This window comes from Amblyomma mixtum, chromosome 3 (assembly GCF_055824585.1).
Source record: "Amblyomma mixtum isolate Tamu chromosome 3, ASM5582458v1, whole genome shotgun sequence".
Lineage (NCBI taxonomy): Eukaryota > Metazoa > Arthropoda > Arachnida > Ixodida > Ixodidae > Amblyomma > Amblyomma mixtum.
In genome coordinates this window covers 205185610-205206204 of record NC_143014.1, presented here as the reverse complement: position 1 = coordinate 205206204, position 20595 = coordinate 205185610, and the positions used below count along the sequence as shown (strand labels likewise).

Genomic DNA, 20595 nt, shown 5'->3' with positions numbered 1-20595 from the left:
ACGTTCTGCACATGCGCATTTCAACGCTATTCATGGGTGGGGAGGGAGGGGGGCGCTTGAAAAAGCACGAGGGATATTTCATACCTCCGCTTCACCCAAATGCAACCGCGACCTTTGCCTCCGTAGTTGAAAGTCAAACCCATTCAGCCACCGCTGTAAGCCACTACTGCAGCCGAGTATAGGCTGATGCTGAGCTAGTCCCATGATTCGTCTCGCCACGTGCTGGCTCATTATGTGCGACCCGAGCTGCGTTAACTTACTTCTAAGCCAGGCCATCACTGCAATACCACCGCACAACCACGCAGAGCCCAAGAAGATTGGTTTTGGTTTTATGGGTTTTAACGTCCCAAAGCGATTAAGGCTATGAGAGACGCCGTAGTGGAGGGCTCCGGAAATTTCGACCACCTGGGGTTCTTTAACGTGCACTGACATCGCACAGTACACGGGCCTCTAGAATTTCTCCTCCAAAGAAATTCTAGCCGCCGCGGCCGGGATCGAACCTGCGTCTTTTGGGTCAGCAGCCGAGCACCATAACCGCTGAGCCACCGCGGCGGCAGAGCCCAAGAAGAGGCTTCCATGCAGAGTGCGAGTGTTACAAGTCTACAACGTGCGACAACGCAGCTTACCCCTCAGGGGCATGAATTCGGACAGAGACAGCTGTATACCATCGAATAATTTTATACCACACAACGAAAAATAAAAAAGCGTCCGAATTAACCGAATCAAAACAAAGATTGAGTTCTCCAAGAACTCCCTGGCCAAAGTCGAATTGCCGAGCTCTTCTCACAAATGGTGCGCCAGTCGGCGCTTCGTGCAGAGCCCAGCCCGCTCCGTGCAGCACCCCTTCCACGCAGAGAGTGCGGATGGGCTATCCTTGAATGAGCTCCTGGAGGCAGCCACGGCAGAAGGACGGGCGACATCTGCATCGACCGGCGCTCCTTCGATGTGGCCCCGCAGACGCGCACCGCCTTCGGTGGCCGAGTCATGGACGCCGCTGGCAGTGAACATCACTGCCGGAGAACCCGCATCGGCTGGTACGAAGGATCCTCCGAGGCGATGGCGCTGAGAGAGCTGCACAGCGCCGGCAGGAAGATCGTGGGTAGCGTCGGCAGCAGGAGCACGGGCAGCTTGAAAGTCACTGCCTAGCCGGCCGCTGCAGACTCCAACAGGTCCTTGATGGCCAGAACAGCGCCGGCGGCGTACATCTGGCGGGGTCGTTGGCTTAAACTGCTTGGCTCGTCGCTGGCTTTGATGTAGAATGGCGCACGGTTCCATGTTGTCAAACGTCCCGGAGAGTGCGCAGAGTTGGGAGTCGCCTATTCGCACCAGAAAAGCGGAGCACTGGTACAGTCGACGCCCGCAGAACGAAATGGAATGAAGAGCTCGAGCGGAACGTCCACGTCAGCTGCGATCGATGGCGATAGCGCTGCCGTAAAAATTCTCAGGGGTTTACCTTGACATGAGCCAGAATATGGTGTTTTTAAATGCCACTATTCCGCTTTGAGGCTTCAGAAAACCTATAATACCCACGTTTTTGTTTTGTTTAGTGGAGAGTTCGTTCTCATAGCAATAAAAGTTTATTATATCACTGTCATGTTCCTGCACAAAAGAAAGCGGCACGACTGAAAGTGAAAGAACTATCAAGAGGCTTGCGTGTCTTGACAAACACCATGCATATCAAACTTGACTATCTAGATGTTGGGCATGAAGCCGCGGCGGGCCCTGCGGCCCCATCCCCAAGCTGCTCTCTGCACCGTTTCTAGAAGTATGCAGTAAATGCGGCTTTGGTTCTTGTTTTACTTTCGTGGATTGTCTAGTCTTGTCTTTGTAGATGTGAACTTCGTGATTGCATTATCTCAGTGTCATGTGACGGAACAGTATAAATATCGATGTCCTCGTCAAATAAAGGGTCTGTCGTCTAACACTCGACCACTGAGCCTCGTTTCCGTTCCTTCGGGGCCTTCGCCCTCACCACAATTAAGGTTGCAGGTGTAGCGTCAGTGCGCATGCAGCGTGCAGAGGGAGCGACCGACACGCTCAGTGTCTGGGTACGAAAAGCTGTTGTTTCAGTTCTATTCCCACGTTCGCGGTGCCCCCAACGCGAGGCCTCCCCCGAGGCCTCGGGGGACAGCGACAGCAAATCGGAAAAAAGGTAGTGCCTCTTCAAGACAACGCAACTGGCCTTTAATAAACACTAAAGACCTCCTATCACTAAAAAAAGTGCACATCAACAAGTGGATTTTTTGTCAGTAGCGCAAAATCGCAGTAGCGATTGTGGCGCCACACAAGGTTGGCCTAACATGCGAGAATTTCCGTGGCCATTGCGATTTGCCGCGTACAAGCGACATTACGTTCTGCCCATGCGCATTTCAACGCTATTCATGGGTGGGGAGGGAGGGGGGCGCTTGGAAAAGCACGAGGGATATTTCATACCTCCGCTTTACCCAAATGCAACCGCGACCTTTGCCTCCGTATTTGAAAGTCAAACCCATTCAGCCACCGCGGTAAGCCACTACTGCAGCCGAGTATAGGCTGATGCTGAGCTAGTCCCATGATTCGTCTCGTCACGTGCTGGCTCCCTATGTGCGACCCGAGCTGCGTTAACTTACTTCTAAGCCAGGCCATCACTGCAATACCACCGCACAACCACGCAGAGCCCAAGAAGAGGCTTCCATGCAGAGTGCGAGTGTTACACGTCTACAACGTGCCACAACGCAGTTTACCCCTCAGGGGCATGAATTCGGACAGAGACAGCTGTATACCATCTAATAATTTTATACCACACAACGAAAAATAAAAAAGCGTCCGAATTAACAGAATCAAAACAAAGATGGAGTTCTCCAAGAACTCCTTGGCAAACGTTCGAATTGCCGCAACTCTTCTCACAGGATGAGCGCCACTCGGAGCTTTAGGTAGAGCCCAGCACGCTCCGTGCAGCGCCCCTTCCACGGAGAGAGTGCGGCTAGGGGATCCTTGAATGGGCTCCTGGAGGCAGCCAGCGCAGAAGGACGGGCAACATCTACATCGATCGGCGCTCCTTCGATGTGGCCCCGCAGACGCGCACCGCCTTCGGTGGCCGAGTCATGGACGCCGCTGGCAGTGAACATCACTGCCGGAGAACCCGCATCGGCTGGTACGAAGGATCCTCCGAGGCGATGGCGCTGAGAGAGCTGCACAGCGCCGGCAGGAAGATCGTGGGTAGCGTCGGCAGCAGGAGCACGGACAGCTTGAAAGTCACTGCCTAGCCGGCCGCTGCAGACTCCAACAGGTCCTTGCTGGCCAGAACAGCGCCAGCGGCGTACATCTGGCGGGGTCGTTGGCTTAAACTGCTTGGCTCGTCGCTGGCTTTGCTGTAAAATGGCGCACGGTTCCATGTTGTCAAACTTCCCGGAGAGTGCGCAGAGTTGGGAGTCGCTTATTCGCACCAGAACAGCGGAGCACTGGGTACAGTCGACGCCCGCAGCACGAAATGGAATGAAGAGCTCGAGCGGAACGTCCACGTCAGCTGCGATCGATGGCGATAGCGCTGCCGTAAAAATTCTCAGGGGTTTACCTTGACATGAGCCAGAATATGGTGTTTTTAAATGCCACTATTACGCTTTGACGCTTTAGAAAAACTATAATATCCAATTTTTTGTTGTGTTTAGTGGAGAGTTCGTGCTCATAGCAATAAAATTTTATAATATCACTGTCATGTTCGTGTGCACAAGAAAGCGGGACGGCTGAAAATGAAAGAAGTATCAAGAGGGTTGCGTGTCTTTACAAACAACATGCATATCAAACTTGAGGATCGAGATGTTGGGGCATCATGCCAGGCGGTGCTTGACGCTCCATTCCCAAGCTGCTCTCTGCACCGTTTCTAGAGGTATATAGCAAATGTGGCTTTCGTTTTCGTTTCAGTTCCGTGGATTGTGTAGTCTTGTCTTTGTAGATGTGTACTTCGTAACTGAAGGAGAGGGCCGAGTCGGCATAGAGCTATTATCGACCAGAATTTTGAGCCTCTCCCGGGCTCGGCCATTTTGCGCCGAGTGGCGCGCCGCGGTGCGGGCGTTTCTTTGGGGGCTGCGGCAGTTCCGCGGCCGCGCCTGCATATAGCCGCGCTTCGGGCGCTAAAAAAACATTGTCGAGCATACTTCCGCTGCGTGGCTGTGTTGCAGGAAGTATTTACGTTATCAAAGCGATAACACTGACGCGTTTTAATGACATTTAGTCTGACATTCAGGGTTATTGTGCCGGCGCTTAGAATGCGCTCGTGCTTATATCGAATTCCGTCTTGGTGCTCCACCGCAAAGAAACTTTTTGTTCAATATCAACCATTAGGTGTGCGGCTAGCATGCAGTTCTAATTCCGATGTACTCTTATTCTTTCCTGCCGACCGGCCATAAAGCTCCCCCCCCCCTCCACAAACAGGGCTTTCTTGTCGCCTGCGTGGTGCGCCAATTTATCAACAAATTACCGCTGTGAGCTCAACTGAGTCGCAGCGCCAACAGAAAACAAATTTTGTCATGGTTTATGCAACCTGGTGCATAAAAACGTACTTTCGCTTAATTTATCAAAGCTTGAATAGATATGAGCAGCTAATCCAGCTTTCACTAATTCTGAGGTCCGAAGTGGCGTTATTTTATTCAGGAGCTCTCGCCGCGTGTGAGAGCGTTGCGTAGCCGTTTGGCTAAGTGTGGAAAATGTAATGAAATTGCGCATAGTATTTTCCTATGAATAAGGTAGATACCGCACTGCTGCGGTGGCTCAGTGGTTACGGCTCTCGGCTCTGGCCCAAAAGACGCGGGTTCGATCCCGGCCGCGGCGGCCGAATTTCGATGGAGGCGAAATTCTGGAGGTCCGTGTACTGTGCGATGTCAGTGCACGTTAAAGAACAGCCAGGTGGTCGAAATTTCCGGAGCCCTTCACTACGGCGTCCCTCATAGCCGAGTCGCTTTGGGACGTAAAACCTTAATAAACCAAACAAAACTAGTGTAGATAGCAACAGCAGAAAGATACTATAGATAAAACCTTTACCCCCCAGATCCCTCTGACATGCGTGCGGAAAAAGCAGCTGAAATCGATAGCGGTCGTGCTTACAATCCTGTGCATGAAATGTGTTTAATGGGAACAAAAGCAAGCTCAGCGCAAGGATGCCGAACACGTACTGGTGATCGAAAACACGCGCTCCGTCGGGATAACCTTCAGTCTGCAGCTCGCCTATCCAGTTACTACTCCACTGAGTCAAATCAATAGATCTACATTCTGATGCACAAAATTATCATAGATGATATCGCACGTAAAAGGCGACAAGAAACGACACGACAGCGCAGAAATCTGCTTAGAAGTGCCGGTTTCCAGTCCGTACACTATACCTGGTCGACTACCCTCGGATGTCACGTTAACGAGTAACTGCGCACAAGATAACCGCAGTACTGTCTGGAAGACGGAAAATGTGAGTAGTGACGCACAGCACACACCCTCATACGTAAGCTGATGGAGCACAACAACGGCAGAAGCGAACACGTAAACATGCGTTCTACGCGCCACGCCGGCGCGACCCGCAGTCCCTCGGTACCATAGAGTTTCTTACTATTACATAGAGTTTCTTACTACTACCTAGAGGGAAAGCTGGCGGCGCTGCACTTCAGCCAACATGGACGCTCAAAGCATCATGGGGCGGTGAGCTACTTGTTGCGGCACAGTCGTAGTTTTTCGGGAACACAGAGTGGCAGTACTAAGGCGTTTCATTCCGAAAACGTAGTTCGTGTGTGCGCAGACGACTTTCGCGCGAACGCAGTGTGCAAAAGCCATAGTAGTGAAGACGCGACGACACACGACGCCAATAAAAGGTTTTACTCTTCCGAAATGCCATTAAAAAACCTTTTAAAGTATCTAAACAACAACATTTTTTTTGAAAACATATTTACTTTTAAAAGTGCGCCTGTTAATTACGAAATATTAGTTTTTTTAGTGTTCATCACTTGGCCAATAGGAAAGCTAGTCATGTCTTATTTTAGGCAAACTTTGCACTTAAATGCTTTTCTGCTCGTTTGTTGCAATCATTAGACAAGATATTGAATGTTAGGACATTTGTAATTATCAAACAGCTTTATTTTTTTATTATTTTTTGGCCAAAAGTTGCAGTTCCGCAACAAGTAGCTCACCGCCCCATGATGCTTTGAGCGCCCATGGTGGCTGAGGTGGTCACGTGGGGTCTCCATGCAAACTCCCATAGACGGCTTGCCAGCTTTCCCTCTAGGTAATAGTAAGAAACTCTATGTAATAGTAAGAAACTCTATGCTCGGTACCCTCGGGCCGCGCGCGCCGACAGATGGCGACTGGTGTGGAGAGTAGGAGCGCGCCCAGAGCCTGCGTGCGAGGGTAAAGAGAGAAAGCGGCGGCAGCACTAGCAGCACTCCAAAGTAAACCCTCTCCACTTTTTTTATAAGCGTGGATGACAGCCATGGAGGAAGACCATGATGACAGCCATGGAGGAAGGAAAACTAAGGAGAGGCCCTTCGTAGTTCCAATGCATTGACGAAAATGTGGCGGAAATGACGTCAAAATTTAGGCTTAAAAACTCGGGCCACTAGCAACGGCGTACGGCGTCGTTGTTGCTAGGGGCCCGAGTGTTTCTCGGTGGCGGTCATAGTGGCGGTGGACGGGCTTTCGGCACGGTGTGTTCGGCCTTGCGTGTTAAAGTCTGCATGCGTCGCGTCGTGACGTTACGCACGAATCTAGTATTGTTTCTAAATGAGGCGAATAACCGCTCATTTGATATTTTGTTCGTCAAACTTGGTGTCGTTACGCGGAGCGATCGATGCATTGAAATGAATCTCGCAAAAAGGTGGCACTCGGGAACCGCGCTTCGACACGCGAAGAAGCGTTGATTGTTTTGATCAGCGAACTTTTGCACCTCACCAAACAGCACAGAAACATGAAGCTGCTCTCAGCGATGCTGAGCTGCATTTCGAAGGCCACACGGCCTGTGTACGGTAGCCGGAGGCGGACGGTGCGCTGCGCGCAATGTCATCTTTCTCGGCCTGGCGTCGGAAAAGGTTCACCGCACCTGTGCGCCGGTCTGTGTTTAGGTGCGTGTTTGCGGGGAGGGAGGTGTAGGATTGTAGCGGTGAGCGGCGCGGTTTTTTAGATGCCTTTCTTTTACGAAGCGCTTGAACAACGTAGCGTCGGCGGGGTCTCTTCTTTGGAGGAGAAATTCGAGGCCCGTGTACTGTGCGATGTCAGTGCACGTTAAAGAACCCCAGGTGGTCGAAATTTCCGGAGCCCTCCACTACGGCGTCTCTCATAGCCTTAGTCGCTTTTGGACGTTAAACCCCATAAACCAAACCAAACCAAACTCTGTTCGTCGTACGCTCCTGGTGCTGGCATCGGATCACAACGGCGCATTTCATCCTAGCTGACCTTTTGCGGCCGATTTGTGCGTCGGCATTTTACACTACTGACGTGTGTCACATCTGATTGAGTAAAAAGTAACCAATTGAGTCTTTTGCAATGCCGGTATGCTATTGGTGCGGAAGTTTTGGTTGACAAGGATAAATTTGCTCCCAAGTGCAGGTACGAAAACAATTAGTAAGCAACCCATGCACATGCTAAACATATACACCTTTAAAGTGTGCACTGAGCAGTACAGCTACAGTGAACAGAATTTCTTTTGATATGTGTCTTCTGCAGCACATCTAAAACACCGAAATAAAAAATCTCACTCAAGGACTTTCCAGCTCATTTAGTGAATTTCTTTGCATAAAATCTCTGAGCATTATGTGCGCGTGCAACCACTGCAGAACACAGCATTATTCGAAGAATTGTGTAACAAGGTACGTCTTGGGATAGTGCTGCTAAGCGCACATATGGGCTATTTGATTCATGCGTCATCATCATATGCAGTGCACATCCAATGTCGCTTATTTTTCCCTTAGTTCCAAGTACGGTCACCTATTTTCTGCTGGCATAGTCTAACGAGTGTGGCTGACATAATATGGAAAGTCTTTGTCTTTCGCTGCAGTGGTTGTTTAATATCTTCAATTGTCAAAGTAATGCATTGAGCACAAATGCATATTGGTCAAAAACATTTGTTAAGGCTCTCTCGACCAACATAAGGAGCCACTGAACACATATGGAGTGTAGTGCTACAATATCAGTATGTCACTATAAACACTGGTACCCGACACTGAAAGTAGAACAAATTTTTTGGGTAAAATATGCAAGTATGAATGTTAATTGTTGGCTGTCATCTGCAGATATTCTGTTCTAGCAGCAAAGTGTTCATAAGAGTGGCCTGCAGACATTTCATAATTTGAAGGACAAAACTTGCTACCATCTGCAAACACAGGATGCCCTGCTGCTCACGCAGCTTAAAAATTTAGACAGTGTATGTTTGATGCAGACAGGCCATAAATAAGCATTAAAGCTAAATATGCAGTGTACAGTCATCCTAAACCAACGACAGTGCAGAGTGAAAATATGTATAGAAAAAAAATGTCTCAAAAGGCGTGTAGTACATGAATGCATTACTCTACATGAAAATAGCGGGTGGGGGCACGTCCTCGACTTTGACAGAAGAAATCTTGCTGCCACCTGCAAACACAGGATGCCCTGCTACTAATGCAAGAGGTAGAAACCGAGCCCATGTATAAAGAGAAAGGGAATGAATTAAGACTGTGATAAAATATGTGAAAGTTTTCAGACATGAGCAAAGCAATAAAGTGCACGTGCCTGGTTATATTCACCTTTATTGCTCGAAATGCTGCACAAGACTGGTTAAGAAAGCCAAATGCTTCTTCACTGGCTGTGGTGATGCAGAGGCTAGAGCATTCAGCTGCTTAGCATGAGTTGCAAGTGTTATCTCAGCTGTAGCATTCGCATTTCATTGGTGACAAAAAGCAAAAATGTCCATGTGCTGAGAGACAGTGCTAAAGACCCCAGATGGGCAACATCAATTGGTGACAGGTGTTCAGTGTGGCATTTCTTATAGCTACAACACAGATTCAGGACATGAACTCCACAAAAAAAGACTTTACACAACCGCACATAAATCAAATGTGTTTCTTGAAAGCACATAGTGAACAAGGGAGGCTGTAGCTTCAGGGTTCTTGCCAGCATTTAGACAAGAGGGCTTGTCTTCGCCCACACGAAAAGAAGTGCTCTTGTCGAAGCATTGGCATTCCCAAGAACCCTAAGGCTCTTTCCTCCCTTGTTGACTTTGGGATGATCACAGTCATGCCATGCTAGCTGAAAAGAATGTACTAGTGTTCTTCAAGCATTCTCCAGCACAACATGCAAACATATGAAGAAAGCAATATATATATAATGTGAGAGCAACATGTGCAAATTACATAAGATACCCATCTTCAGGTTTCAATGAAGAACCTGAATAATTTGCAGACAGATGAATTTATTTGTAAGAGTCAGCCTGGAGATTTATGCAAAATACAAGTATACAATTCTTTAACTGGGTAAGCATCATGAAAATTTTCGATAAGCAATTGCTATCCAGTTTTTACTATGGTGCATGTACTCCTCGAGCTGCCCGTATCAATATTGCTCAACCATTATCTAGCGCTAGCAAAGCAGGACATTATACGAGGTACAATGCACGTATTTGCATCGCGATGTTCCGTAGTGCACTCTCAGCACGCATACTTCTTACTAATAGCCTTCTTAATTCTGCGCTTAATGACCCACTCGGTAGATGCATGCTGCACTTCAGTTCGATGTCATGCCCACCAACAGCGTAAGTATTGCACTACTCGTAAGTCGGACTAGATGCGACGACGCCAAGGGTGCACGGTGTCAGCCCACTTCCTTCGATAGAGCTTACTTTTCAACAAAGTGTGCAAGTGAACGCTGCGCAGCACGTTTCGCTTGGCGTAAGCCGATGATTCGATTAAATGCTCACTTCAGAAACTGAAACGTCGTGCACGCGACTTGCAGCGTGAAACACCAAACCTGACTTATGACACTCCACTGCCAAGCCATGGCCGTCTCAAAAACACTCTGACGACGCAGTGAACGCAACTATGCACAACACATTCAGAAGCTTCTCACCGAGCGACGCAGCGCTACGGCACTACCCGAGCTAAAACCCGAGCCGCGTGCGACCGCCGCCCCGAAGCTTGGCGGAGAAAGAAGATAGTGAGGAGAGGCGAGTCAACTTCCGGTTGCGAGGCGGCTTCACAAAAAGTGACGTCAGGGCCTCTCCTTAGTTCTTTCCTTCCTCCATGATGACAGCCATCTGTTACTTTGCTCATGGTTCCCTGCATGATACAGACGACCTAGACCAAGTTTGACGGTTTAATGTCAATTACAACATACTAATCTGGCAACTTCGCCCAGCATGGGCGCGCGCTTCGTAGTGCGCGCTAAAAAGCTGTGCGAGGAACGGTGCTGCAGCTTGCTTACGTACTGTGTTGATTTCTTGTGCCGCTCATTATATGTGATCGTGTGATTGGTATTTGTGTGAGCCGAGATCAACGAGAATTGGTGTTGAGGTTCAGCAAGGTTTGTTTCGATGTACGGGGCGTTATAAAACATGCATGCCCCATGCATTTTGGCGCTACCTGGAGTCCCTTTAGTAAAGTGTGAACCATCGTGCCCTCCTGTCTTCTCCCGCGGTCACACTTCGTTGGTGTTCCAAAATGGATGCGAAGCAGAAGGGAGACGACGCACGCGCATAGTGCAGCGCCTGCCTTCTGTACTGTTTTCATTTTCTACCACTGCCTGCCAAGATGCGAATTCTGTCTGAATACAACACAAAATCTGTAACGGACTCCACTCTGAATGGTTTAATGTGTGAGCAACGAACCACCGAAGCACCAAGGAAGCGTACATACATGAAATAACTTAATGCAAGAGACGTGTAGGTTAAGTCGCGCTCAGAGAGCACCAACAGAGCATTGTGCAAGGTAAACAGAAATTTTAATGCAAAAGACATGTGGGTTAAGTCGCGTTCAGAGAGCACCAGCAGAGCATTGTGCAAGGTAAATAGAAATTTTGGAATGCAGTTTTCTCGCGTACAGCTTTCGAAATATTAAAAATTCATGCCATGTTCTGTATCAAAAAATTGACAACCAGTGTACCTTTACAATCACAAGCGTGTGAGATTACTTACTATACAACCTGCACAGCAAAGTTACAGGTGGCTTCATAGTTGACAGTTATTTAACTTGAGCAGTTATGTTTATGAATGCGTGCTTTTTATTTTTTCTATAAATTCGCTGATATTACTGTTGTACACATGAGACAAATAAAAATATCAGCATGTAAATAATGCCTCAGTCGTGCACAATGTAGCATTCAATACCTTGCACATCTGTTCACATGCTCGAAGAATGCACATGAAAAAAAAATAGAAACAGTGCCAAGACCTGTGCTCTTAATTGTTCAACACCTAACAGGGCTGCCTTGATGCGGTATTGTTGGTGCTTAAAAAAAGAAAAGCATGTTCAACTTAGTATCTTAATACAATGATTTCGCATGAACAATGTTGGAATACATGTTCCATGTCACTCTTCATCATGCCTGTTATTTATAGCATAACTGTGCGTCTTGTGCAGATCCCTTCAGAAATAGTGTCCCTTGTAGCCTGTGCCACTCTTGGATGTTAAACCCCACAAAACCAAAAAATCAGACCTTCAGAAATGCACATGAGTGTCTGTGTAAGAGCTGAAATGTGCAACTGCTTTGCATTTAGATTGTTTTAACACTAATAAATGAGTGAGTACTTGCTGAACACTTCAGTGACCTTAGCAGTGTTTTTGCATTACACATATAAGGTGTGCTTTAAGAAACTGCAACAAAGAATCTTATTTCCTTCTACTACAGTCAAAAGACATATTTACCTTGCTTTTGGCATATCATTGCCATTTATCTGACATAAGACACAACACGAGATATTTGCAATCTAAAGGAATGCAGGCCTGAATTTGACACTGGGATAATACTTTATAAACAAGCACATTAGCCACGTTCATTCCTTCTATGCACTGCTGAAGCTACCCCACTACTGTCAAAGTATCAACAGTTGTTGAATGCAAGTTTTGATGGCATAATGGAGGAGCATTTAAGAGAATATACAGTACGGCTAGCTGGAACAGCTGGTACTCTGTATTTTGTAATAAATTTGTGGCATGTATAAGAACCCCAGGGATTGAAATTAATCAAGAATCCTCTTCTGCAGCGTGCTTCATAACCCAAGTGCAACTTTGGCTTGTCAGAAGAGACTGCATCTTCTACCTTTTGCGTGTTACCTGCAAGCACTTGTGTGGAGATTTCCCTGGTGATGCTGCTACTGAGCTGGGGGTTTGTGGTGTAGACTTGTCCTGAAGCAAAATCAGTTCTGACCTGAGGTTCTAGCTATTTATCTGAAGCATCTTACCTACTTTCACTTGCGTGTGGACGTTGTTGTGGGAGTGTGCAAGTGCTTGCAGGGGGATTTGCATATTGGTGAGGTGACCGGTTGGCTGAGATACTCTGTAACACTAATGGCCTGAAGTAAGAACATTTACATTACCGGAGACACCAGCATTCGGATTCATTGTTTTACCTGCAAGCGTGGGAACTTCCTCAAGGGTGACCGAGCTCGTGAGGGGGGGTGAGGACATTGTCTGTGAACTGTCTGCTTCTGAGCTCGCGTGCTCCTACACAGATATACCCCGAGATAAAAATTTTGTTGCCTGAAGCATTGGCCTTTCTGCTCACCCAACCTTACCTGCTTGCATTTTTGTGGTGACATAAGTGGCGAACACTGCAGTCCTGAAATAGCACTGTGAGATGTGCTTGCAACCTGAAGTAAAAGTATTGCATGAGCTGAGGCACTCACTGTATTATAACTTATCACCCTACGCAGACAGACTTGGCGAGACACCACGGCCTCTGTCAGAATTCTGTGCAATAATGTAGACATGCCCAACACACAGTCTCTTTTGCATAAACCCTCCCATCTAGTGCACCACTCTGAACTGCGGATACATGACGGATTTTTTTTATCATGAACCTGATTCTTTTTATGCTGCATTCCTGCTTTTACTTTCGTACTGGCATACCAGTTAGTAAATTTCCAATTGTAACGTAAATATTTAGTGTTTTGTTGAAAAGTTAAGTTTACCTCTTTTTACGATTTGGCTGTAAAGGCTGTAGCTAGGCTCAGCATAATGTTCAAAACTCACTCTTAACAAGCATCAAAAATTTCACACTGAATGCAGCTTCTACTAGACATAAACAGAGAGCAACCACAATTTGCACCTACCAGCTCACTATGTACCCTTTGGAATATCGCTGGCACTGCATCTGGTTTCAAAAAGTGCCTGGTGTGGCTGCTGTAAAAGCATGACTGCTCAAAATGTCTTGATCAGATCCTCTGCCCTATATGCAACTAGGCAGAGGTGGCATAAAAGTGCTTAGCCACTTTTGCAGAAAGTTTTTATTGTTCTGAGGAATTCATATACTGTTTCAATGCCAGGCCTGTAATATATACCACTAAACGTAAGGCTCCATGAATTAATAGTTGCCATGCATGCTGCATGCGCACAAAAAAATCTTAATGAAAAAAATGCGCGAAAGTGCCATTATGAATTTTCCAGAGAAGGACATTACTCACACATGAAGCGAAATGGCCGATCGCTTTTGACACCTTGTTTTGCATATGATGCACGATGGCAGCACTCTTCTGAAACTCTGCAAGAGCGAGGCAAAGCGGTGGATCGCGTCGCGCGGAGTCACAGCGTGGTGCGTGCATACGGCACCAACTGGGAACTGACAGGCGAGCGGCAGTGTTTCCACCTCTATTGCCAAGTATTCCGCCAAAACAGGGTCAAAAATCTGCTAAAAAACTGCTAAATATTTAAGAAAACCACCAAAACAAAATAACCGCTAATATGTACCGCGGTGCTGGATGTGAGAATACTTGCGCTACACTTTCTGCATGGTTTACAAATGGAAGGAAATGTAATGATTCAGGGTCACAGCCTTGAGCAAAACACGTGAAGCAAAAACGAAATCAGAACCGTCGGAAGTAACCTCTGCTCGCGCGCGCATTACAAGCAGCCCCGAGGCGAAAACCTGGCAAATTGTAGCATATAGCTGAGGCTGATTGAGAAGAACGGCTTCTTCGAGCATTCATTTGCACTATTTTTAGCGCATCATTCACTGCCAGTGTCCAGGGCAGCTCGCACTACACAGTACTGTTCGTGCCGGAGGCCTAGCCAGAAATTGTTTTACGAGGGGTGTGCAAAAAGAAATCCGAAAGCAAGGGAGGACACAATGCTCAGAAATTTTCGCGTGCTGTTCTGACACTGAAACCAGCCCCCCCCCCCTCAACCCCCCCTCACCCCTGGCAACGCCCTGATTTGTGGCTTTCAACAAGAGTTGAAAGTTGAGAGTTGAACAGTTCTCATGCAAGGAAACCTAACATAAGTAGGCCGTGAGGCAATTCTGCTGTTGTTAAGCGTAGTGTGCATTAAATTGCTTAAGGAGGCAATGTGCAATTTTTCACATCTTTATTATAAAAATTTGTAGATAGCAATGACAAGGATTAACATAGACGTGGGGATATTAATCACACTGTGACGTAAATACAATCAGAATATCGGGGTGTGCACAAACAAGATTAGCCATAAGCTACGCTACGCAAGCGTTGAAGCAGAGTCAAAACAAAACACAAACGGATCAGCAGCTTCATTGGAATCGTCGTCGTCATCCACCTGAAAAATTGACTCACACACAGCACTTCCTGACGTAGACGCCTCTCCCAGTCCGCTGTAAGTGGTAGCAGACCCAATGAGTCGGGTAACCCTTTCAGGCAGTTCAGATTCAAAACGTCCTTTGAGTCGCTTTGGGACGTTAAACCCCATAAGCCAAACCCCAAACCAAAACATCCTTTGTTTTTCCTCTTCAGACCCACTCTGATCACTATAATGGCGTGCACTGTAGCTGGCGCGAGCCTGTTTCGTATTTTTGCTTTCAGCAAGTTCAGTTGGCTAAACGATCTTTCAACTTCTGCATTGGAGTAGGGGAGGACCAGCATTGATATAGCGAAGTCCGCTCGTTGACTGAATGGATTTTCGCCAGAAGAGTCCCTATAAATTTTTTACTTCACACCAGAAGTTCTCAGTCGATGATGTATTCGTCCACGGGACAGTTGTGATGCTCTTCCATTGGCTTTCTGCCGCATCTATTTTGGTTGCCGGTACACCTACCACTTCCATCAGTGGTACAAGTGATGGTTTAAGTACACGCAAGGCCTTTTCAAGCGACAACTGTCCCACGTTTTGCAACATTTCAATGTTCTTAGGAAGCCTCTGGCGTATCTGTTCAATGAGAGAAACCAGGAAATTTATGCATCGCCTTCTCAACGTGTCCTCGTCTTCCGGACTAAAGCCAGCTTTCTTGAATTCCTGCATGTGTTTTGCAAACAAGTAGCCTATGTATGGCTTTGGATCAAGATGATCTTCAACTTTTGTCGTGATTGCATCGACGTTTACAGTCGGAAGCACCACTTTTTTGATGAGGGCAGACAACAGTTGTATGAGGTCGTCCAGGAGCTTTGTCTGGTCTGCATTCTTAGCTTCAAAGGACTTGTTAACTCTTTGTACTGCCTGAAGTATTGGCTTCAAGAAGAGCAAATAAGCTTTGTTGGCGTCGCCACAGTACATGGAGTGCAGCACTTCTGCACTGCAGCACTTCTCTGTCGTCCTAACAGTTTGGAAGTGCGCCTTCAGCTCATCCCATTGGTCCAAAACTCACTCCACCGCTGTCGCGATCGAAAGCCACCGGGTCGAACACGCTTGCACGATCTTTAAAGGCACTTCCCCGCTATTCAGGTGGCCGAAAAGTTCTTTGTAAGCTTGCTGCTGGGACGAAGACCTAGCAAACCAATTGTAAGTCTCACTAACGCGTAGAGGTGTGCGAATATCAAATTTTTCTAATACGAATCGAATACGAATACTTGATTCCGAATACTTGATTCCGAATATCGAATTGAATAATCAAGGACAGACGCATTTAACCAATACAAAACATTTATTTGAGCACCCAAGAACATCACAGTTCAACTATCGATGGTTAAATGAACACAAAAGGTGTGTGTGGCTGCAGAAAAAGTATCAATGTCTCGAACATTATTCTTAGAAGAGTGGAAATATCAGAGAGTATGGCTAGTACACAGCGTTGCTTAAGGCTAGCTTGCCATCAGCACAAAAGCGCTTTGCTGGGATGAACATAAAAGGTTGTCGTGAAGGAAAACCAGCTGCTCCCCATGGTTCCCTTCTAGCTGAAACGACTCCTCCAGCCACAGAAAATGCCCTCTCACTTGGCACTGCACTGGCACGTATCACGAGGCACTTCGTGCACAGCTCTGACTATAGCAGTTTCGCAGGTATAGCCAGAAAAAAGCTCACCGGCGCAGTCAGCTACGGCATGGCCCTAGGAGGAAGGAATAATTTCCTTCCTCCAAGGAAAAATTCGAAGGAAAAATTTTCCTTCATCCATGCGCATTGCTCTTGGCGCCGTCATGTTGTTATATCTCTATCGATAGGGCTTGCGGATCGAAATGAACGCCGGTGCTCACAATGAATATTCGGCTAGATACGAATATTCGCGTCAGGTCAAATATTCAAAAGAACGCGAATACTTGGATTTCGAATCGAATACGAATACTAAAAATATAATATTCGAAATATATTCGAAAATTTCGAATATTCGCACACCCCTACTAACGAGGTAATCTAAGCTTCTTGGTAGTCCTTCTGCTACGGCGGCTGATGTCGCCAGTTGGAGTGAATGGCAGATGCACAGAATCAAAACTAGGTGGGGAACATCGGCCTTTAGCTGCTGATAAACGCCGTTGTTCACACCTGTCATAACACTTGCGTTGCCTGTTCCGACTCTAACTAAATTTTCCAGTTTGAGATTGTGGTCCTTCAGTGCAAATTTTATGGCCTCAACAATGCCGCGTGCATCGCATCTTTCTAGGACGGAAAGGGACAGAAAAGCTGTCACTAGTGATGACATTGCTTCACTGTGATAAATTATGCAAACTGACACTTTGTCACCGAAATGTCGGTTGACTCATCAACAATGATGCTGTACTTGCTGTTGCCAATGTCACATGCAAGGTCTTCTTTAAAGTGCGGGTAGAGATTATTTTTAAGCACTGCAGCGCATTTAGTCCTCTTCAATCGGTAGCCTTGGGCAGCCGCACTACCCAGGAACGACTTCTTGATGAATTCTGCGAGATGGCCAGCTGTGATAATGCTGCAATGTTCAGCTATGAACAGCGCCACCTTGCCTTCTACTGTGCTTGCTGCATCGCTTTGAGTGGTTTTCGAGAGGGTAATCTACTTTTGAGATGGGCCAAATATCCTAGCAGCATTCTGGTGCTTTTTTGTGTCTTTGTCAGCCTTCAAATCGGTGTATTTGCATCCGAGTTGGCAACGGCAGAACTTACATTCGGCAACCTTCTGTCCATCGGTTGTTGTCTTGCAGAGAAGCCAACAGCGTAGGTCGGGGTCTTTAAGCCATTCGTCTCTAAACTTTTGAGCGTACTTCCCTTTCGGTGTTTTCGGCATGATATCCCACACACGCGTGCGCACCGGGCAACGAAACTGGGACTTCTGGCCAAGCAACAGAGACAACGCAAGTGCTGTTTATTCTGCATCGAACACATAGCAGCCAGAAGAAAGAGAAGAAGCAAAAACAGAGTGAGAGCCCTGAAAGCGCAAAGAGTTTGAGGATCATTACGCCAGGACAAGACGCGCTTTTACCATGCGGCGAAGCAGGGTACGCGTCTCAAGTAACCAACGTACCAACCAGCGTCGGGGAGAGAGAGCAAACCTTTATTATACACACTGACATATTCGGGGAGCACGGCTGGGTCCGTAGTCCAGAACTCTACTGTCTCCGGCAGCCTTCTCTACAGCTATGCTCTATAGACCGTTTACAGCGCGCAGTTCTTCCGTTTGAGACCAGATGGCACCACAGGTGCGCTCGGAACACGGCACCATTACTTGCCTCATAAGTCGCTGGCGTGTGTGCCTCGACGCAGCAGTGGAAATGTGGAAAGAGAAAATACATGCTCTATTGTGGATTGCAAGAATTGCGACAAACAGTTAATGGGGCGGGATGCGATCGTTTGCGAGCTTCACGGAACCGAACTGCACAAGGACGTACTGCCCCTGTTCGCGCCCGTTGGACATCCACCCTTTCCGAAGGGGCGAACGCAACACACATGTTCGCCAGCGCTAGACTGCGAATATAGAAGGAAATGTGTCGATCTTGGAAAATCTGCGGAGCTAAGTGCGCAACATAGCCGCATGAACAAGCTGTCCCGCCACCGAAACGTCACACACAAAAAAAAAACTACTTACGCTCCTATACCGCTACTGCATATTGTGCAGTGCATAGCCGTGCGAGCGGACAACGCTTACCGTCAGTTCATGTATTACACACTGTCTTGGTGCTACTGTTGAACTTCGCTCCAAGTAGCGCGGTTTTCGTGGACCACAATCGGAATAAAGCATTTGTGTTACGGCTGCTGTGCTCTGCGGTTGTCACTTCCTCGCGATCCATGCGAGAGAGTCAGTAGAACCGGCTGATTACTTACAACCAACGAGACCTCGAGCACCATCATGTCCGCATATCGAGCATGGAGCGTACCACAATTTTATACTATGTGAGGCTGACATAATTGTGAACTTCTTGTAGTGAACGCTCTGCCATGCGCACTTTATAACAATTATATCGCGGAATCCTTGTAAACGATTGCATGCAAGCTTGTGAAGGCTGCTTGATGCATGGTACTGCTTACATGATTGGGTAACATTTGTTTTATTTATTTTTGTCGCCTTCCTTTGTTTAGCAAACCAACAGAAAATATTTTAGACTTCCTATTCACCTTTAACAGGTTGCAAACAAATGAGTACGATGTGCATGTGAGCGTTTTAGAGCAGTCTCCGCATGCATGTACACAATACGACAATGACCTGCGCAGCCGCAGGGTCATTAAACATTGCTGTTTTAGATAATAACAATAAAAAAAATGGCTGAGGCATAACTTGGTTAAGCCTGGAGAATGCGAAGCATCATCGTGTCGCGTAATTTGGAGGCGCACAACCACAGCGACGGCGCGAGGTGGGCCCCCGTTTCTCCACTGCCGTGACGTCATCGTGTCACGTGATTTGGAGGCGCACAACCACAGCGACGGCGCGAGGTGGGCCCCCGTTTCTCCACTGTCGTGACGTCATCGTGTCACGTGGTGTGACGTCATTTTCTCCACGGTCGTGACGTCATCGTGTCACGTGGTGTGACGTCATGTATCACGTGATTTGGAGGCGCACGACCACAGCGACGGCGCGAGGCGGGCCCCCCGTTTCTCCACTGTCGTGACGTCATCGCGTCACGTGGTGTGACGTCATTTTCTCCACTGTCGTGACGTCATCGTGTCACGTGGTGTGACGTCATTTTCTCCACTGTCGTGACGTCATCGTGTCACGTGGTGTGACGTCATGTATCACGTGATTTGGAGGCGCACAACCACAGCGACGGTGCGCGGTGGGCCCCCGTTTCTCTACTGTCGTGACGTCATCGTGTCACGTGGTGTGACGTCATGTATCACGTGATTTGGAGGCGCATAACCACGGTGAAGGGCTGAAGTGGTAGCTAAAGTAGTATGCTTCGCATAACATATTAAGCAAAGCCTTCAGCGGCATTCAGGCGATCCACCCGTTGCCTCGAACAGGCGGAGAGCTCAGCGGCTCTTCGCGACATGAAGCCCGATAACGTTTTCACGCCTAAAGTGATCAAATTGGGGTTTTCGCATGTCCTTCGAAGCTTCGGACCAACCACAGTGTCGTCTTCCCACTCCTTTACAACCGTATCAGCCGAAGCACTGCCTGTCGGAACCGAAACATCCGGCGCAGCAGCCGTCGCGACAAGGCGCGCGTAGCGCGCGCCGAGCGGTCAGGAGGCGAGTAATGGCGGCGTGATCACGTGATCAACGATGGCAGCCCCCATGATACGCCGCTGTAAAGCGTCTATAGCTCTATCGCCGCACGGAGCAATGCATGGGATCATTTGACAGCCTAGAGCAGCCACGGGCAGACAGGCGCGCACAAGGAGCACCAGCTGCGCACAAGGAGCCCCAGCTGCGCACAAGGGGCACCAGCTGCGCACAAGGGGCACCAGCTGCGCACAACCGGCAGGCACTACCTTAAAGTTACTCACATATAGCTACTTACACCAACTAAACTGCAACGCCCAAGGCATTGCAGACGACCAGATGGCTGCCGCTGTTTGAAATCACTCCTACAATTTCTCGCACATAAGCTGCAGGCATCTTTCAGACCTAGACATGACAGAAGTTTATATTTTGTTCAGATCCACTAAAAATACACTGAAAAAACCTGTAATCCGCCAAAACAATGAGACCCTCCAAATAAAGATTCAGAATACGCTGAAAAATCCGCTAGCCGCTAAATGCACATTTTTCCCCGCTGAGGACACCAAAAAACCGCTAAATTTAGCGGGAAATCCGCTAAAATGGCAACATGAGTCGACGGTTTTTTTTCTGTGTTCTTTTGTTTTTGATCAGTGTTCTTTTGC

At 47.7% G+C, this 20595-nt stretch overlaps 1 protein-coding gene across 2 annotated transcripts in view; it reads right to left on the bottom strand.

The window, feature by feature from the left end:
* The window catches only part of Kua (Plasmanylethanolamine desaturase Kua), a 227193-nt gene that overhangs the window by 164952 nt on the left and 41646 nt on the right, over positions 1-20595 (bottom strand). Inside the window, exon 2 of one of the 2 annotated variants that reach the window (XM_089582527.1) lies at positions 1213-3505. The exons of the other annotated variant lie outside the window; for it this stretch is intronic. Coding sequence (XP_089438653.1) covers positions 2883-3505 — 623 coding nt within the window. The 3' untranslated portion in view covers positions 1213-2882. Of the gene's footprint in view, positions 1-1212; positions 3506-20595 lie in introns of those variants that run through there. 2 annotated transcript variants of the gene reach the window in all.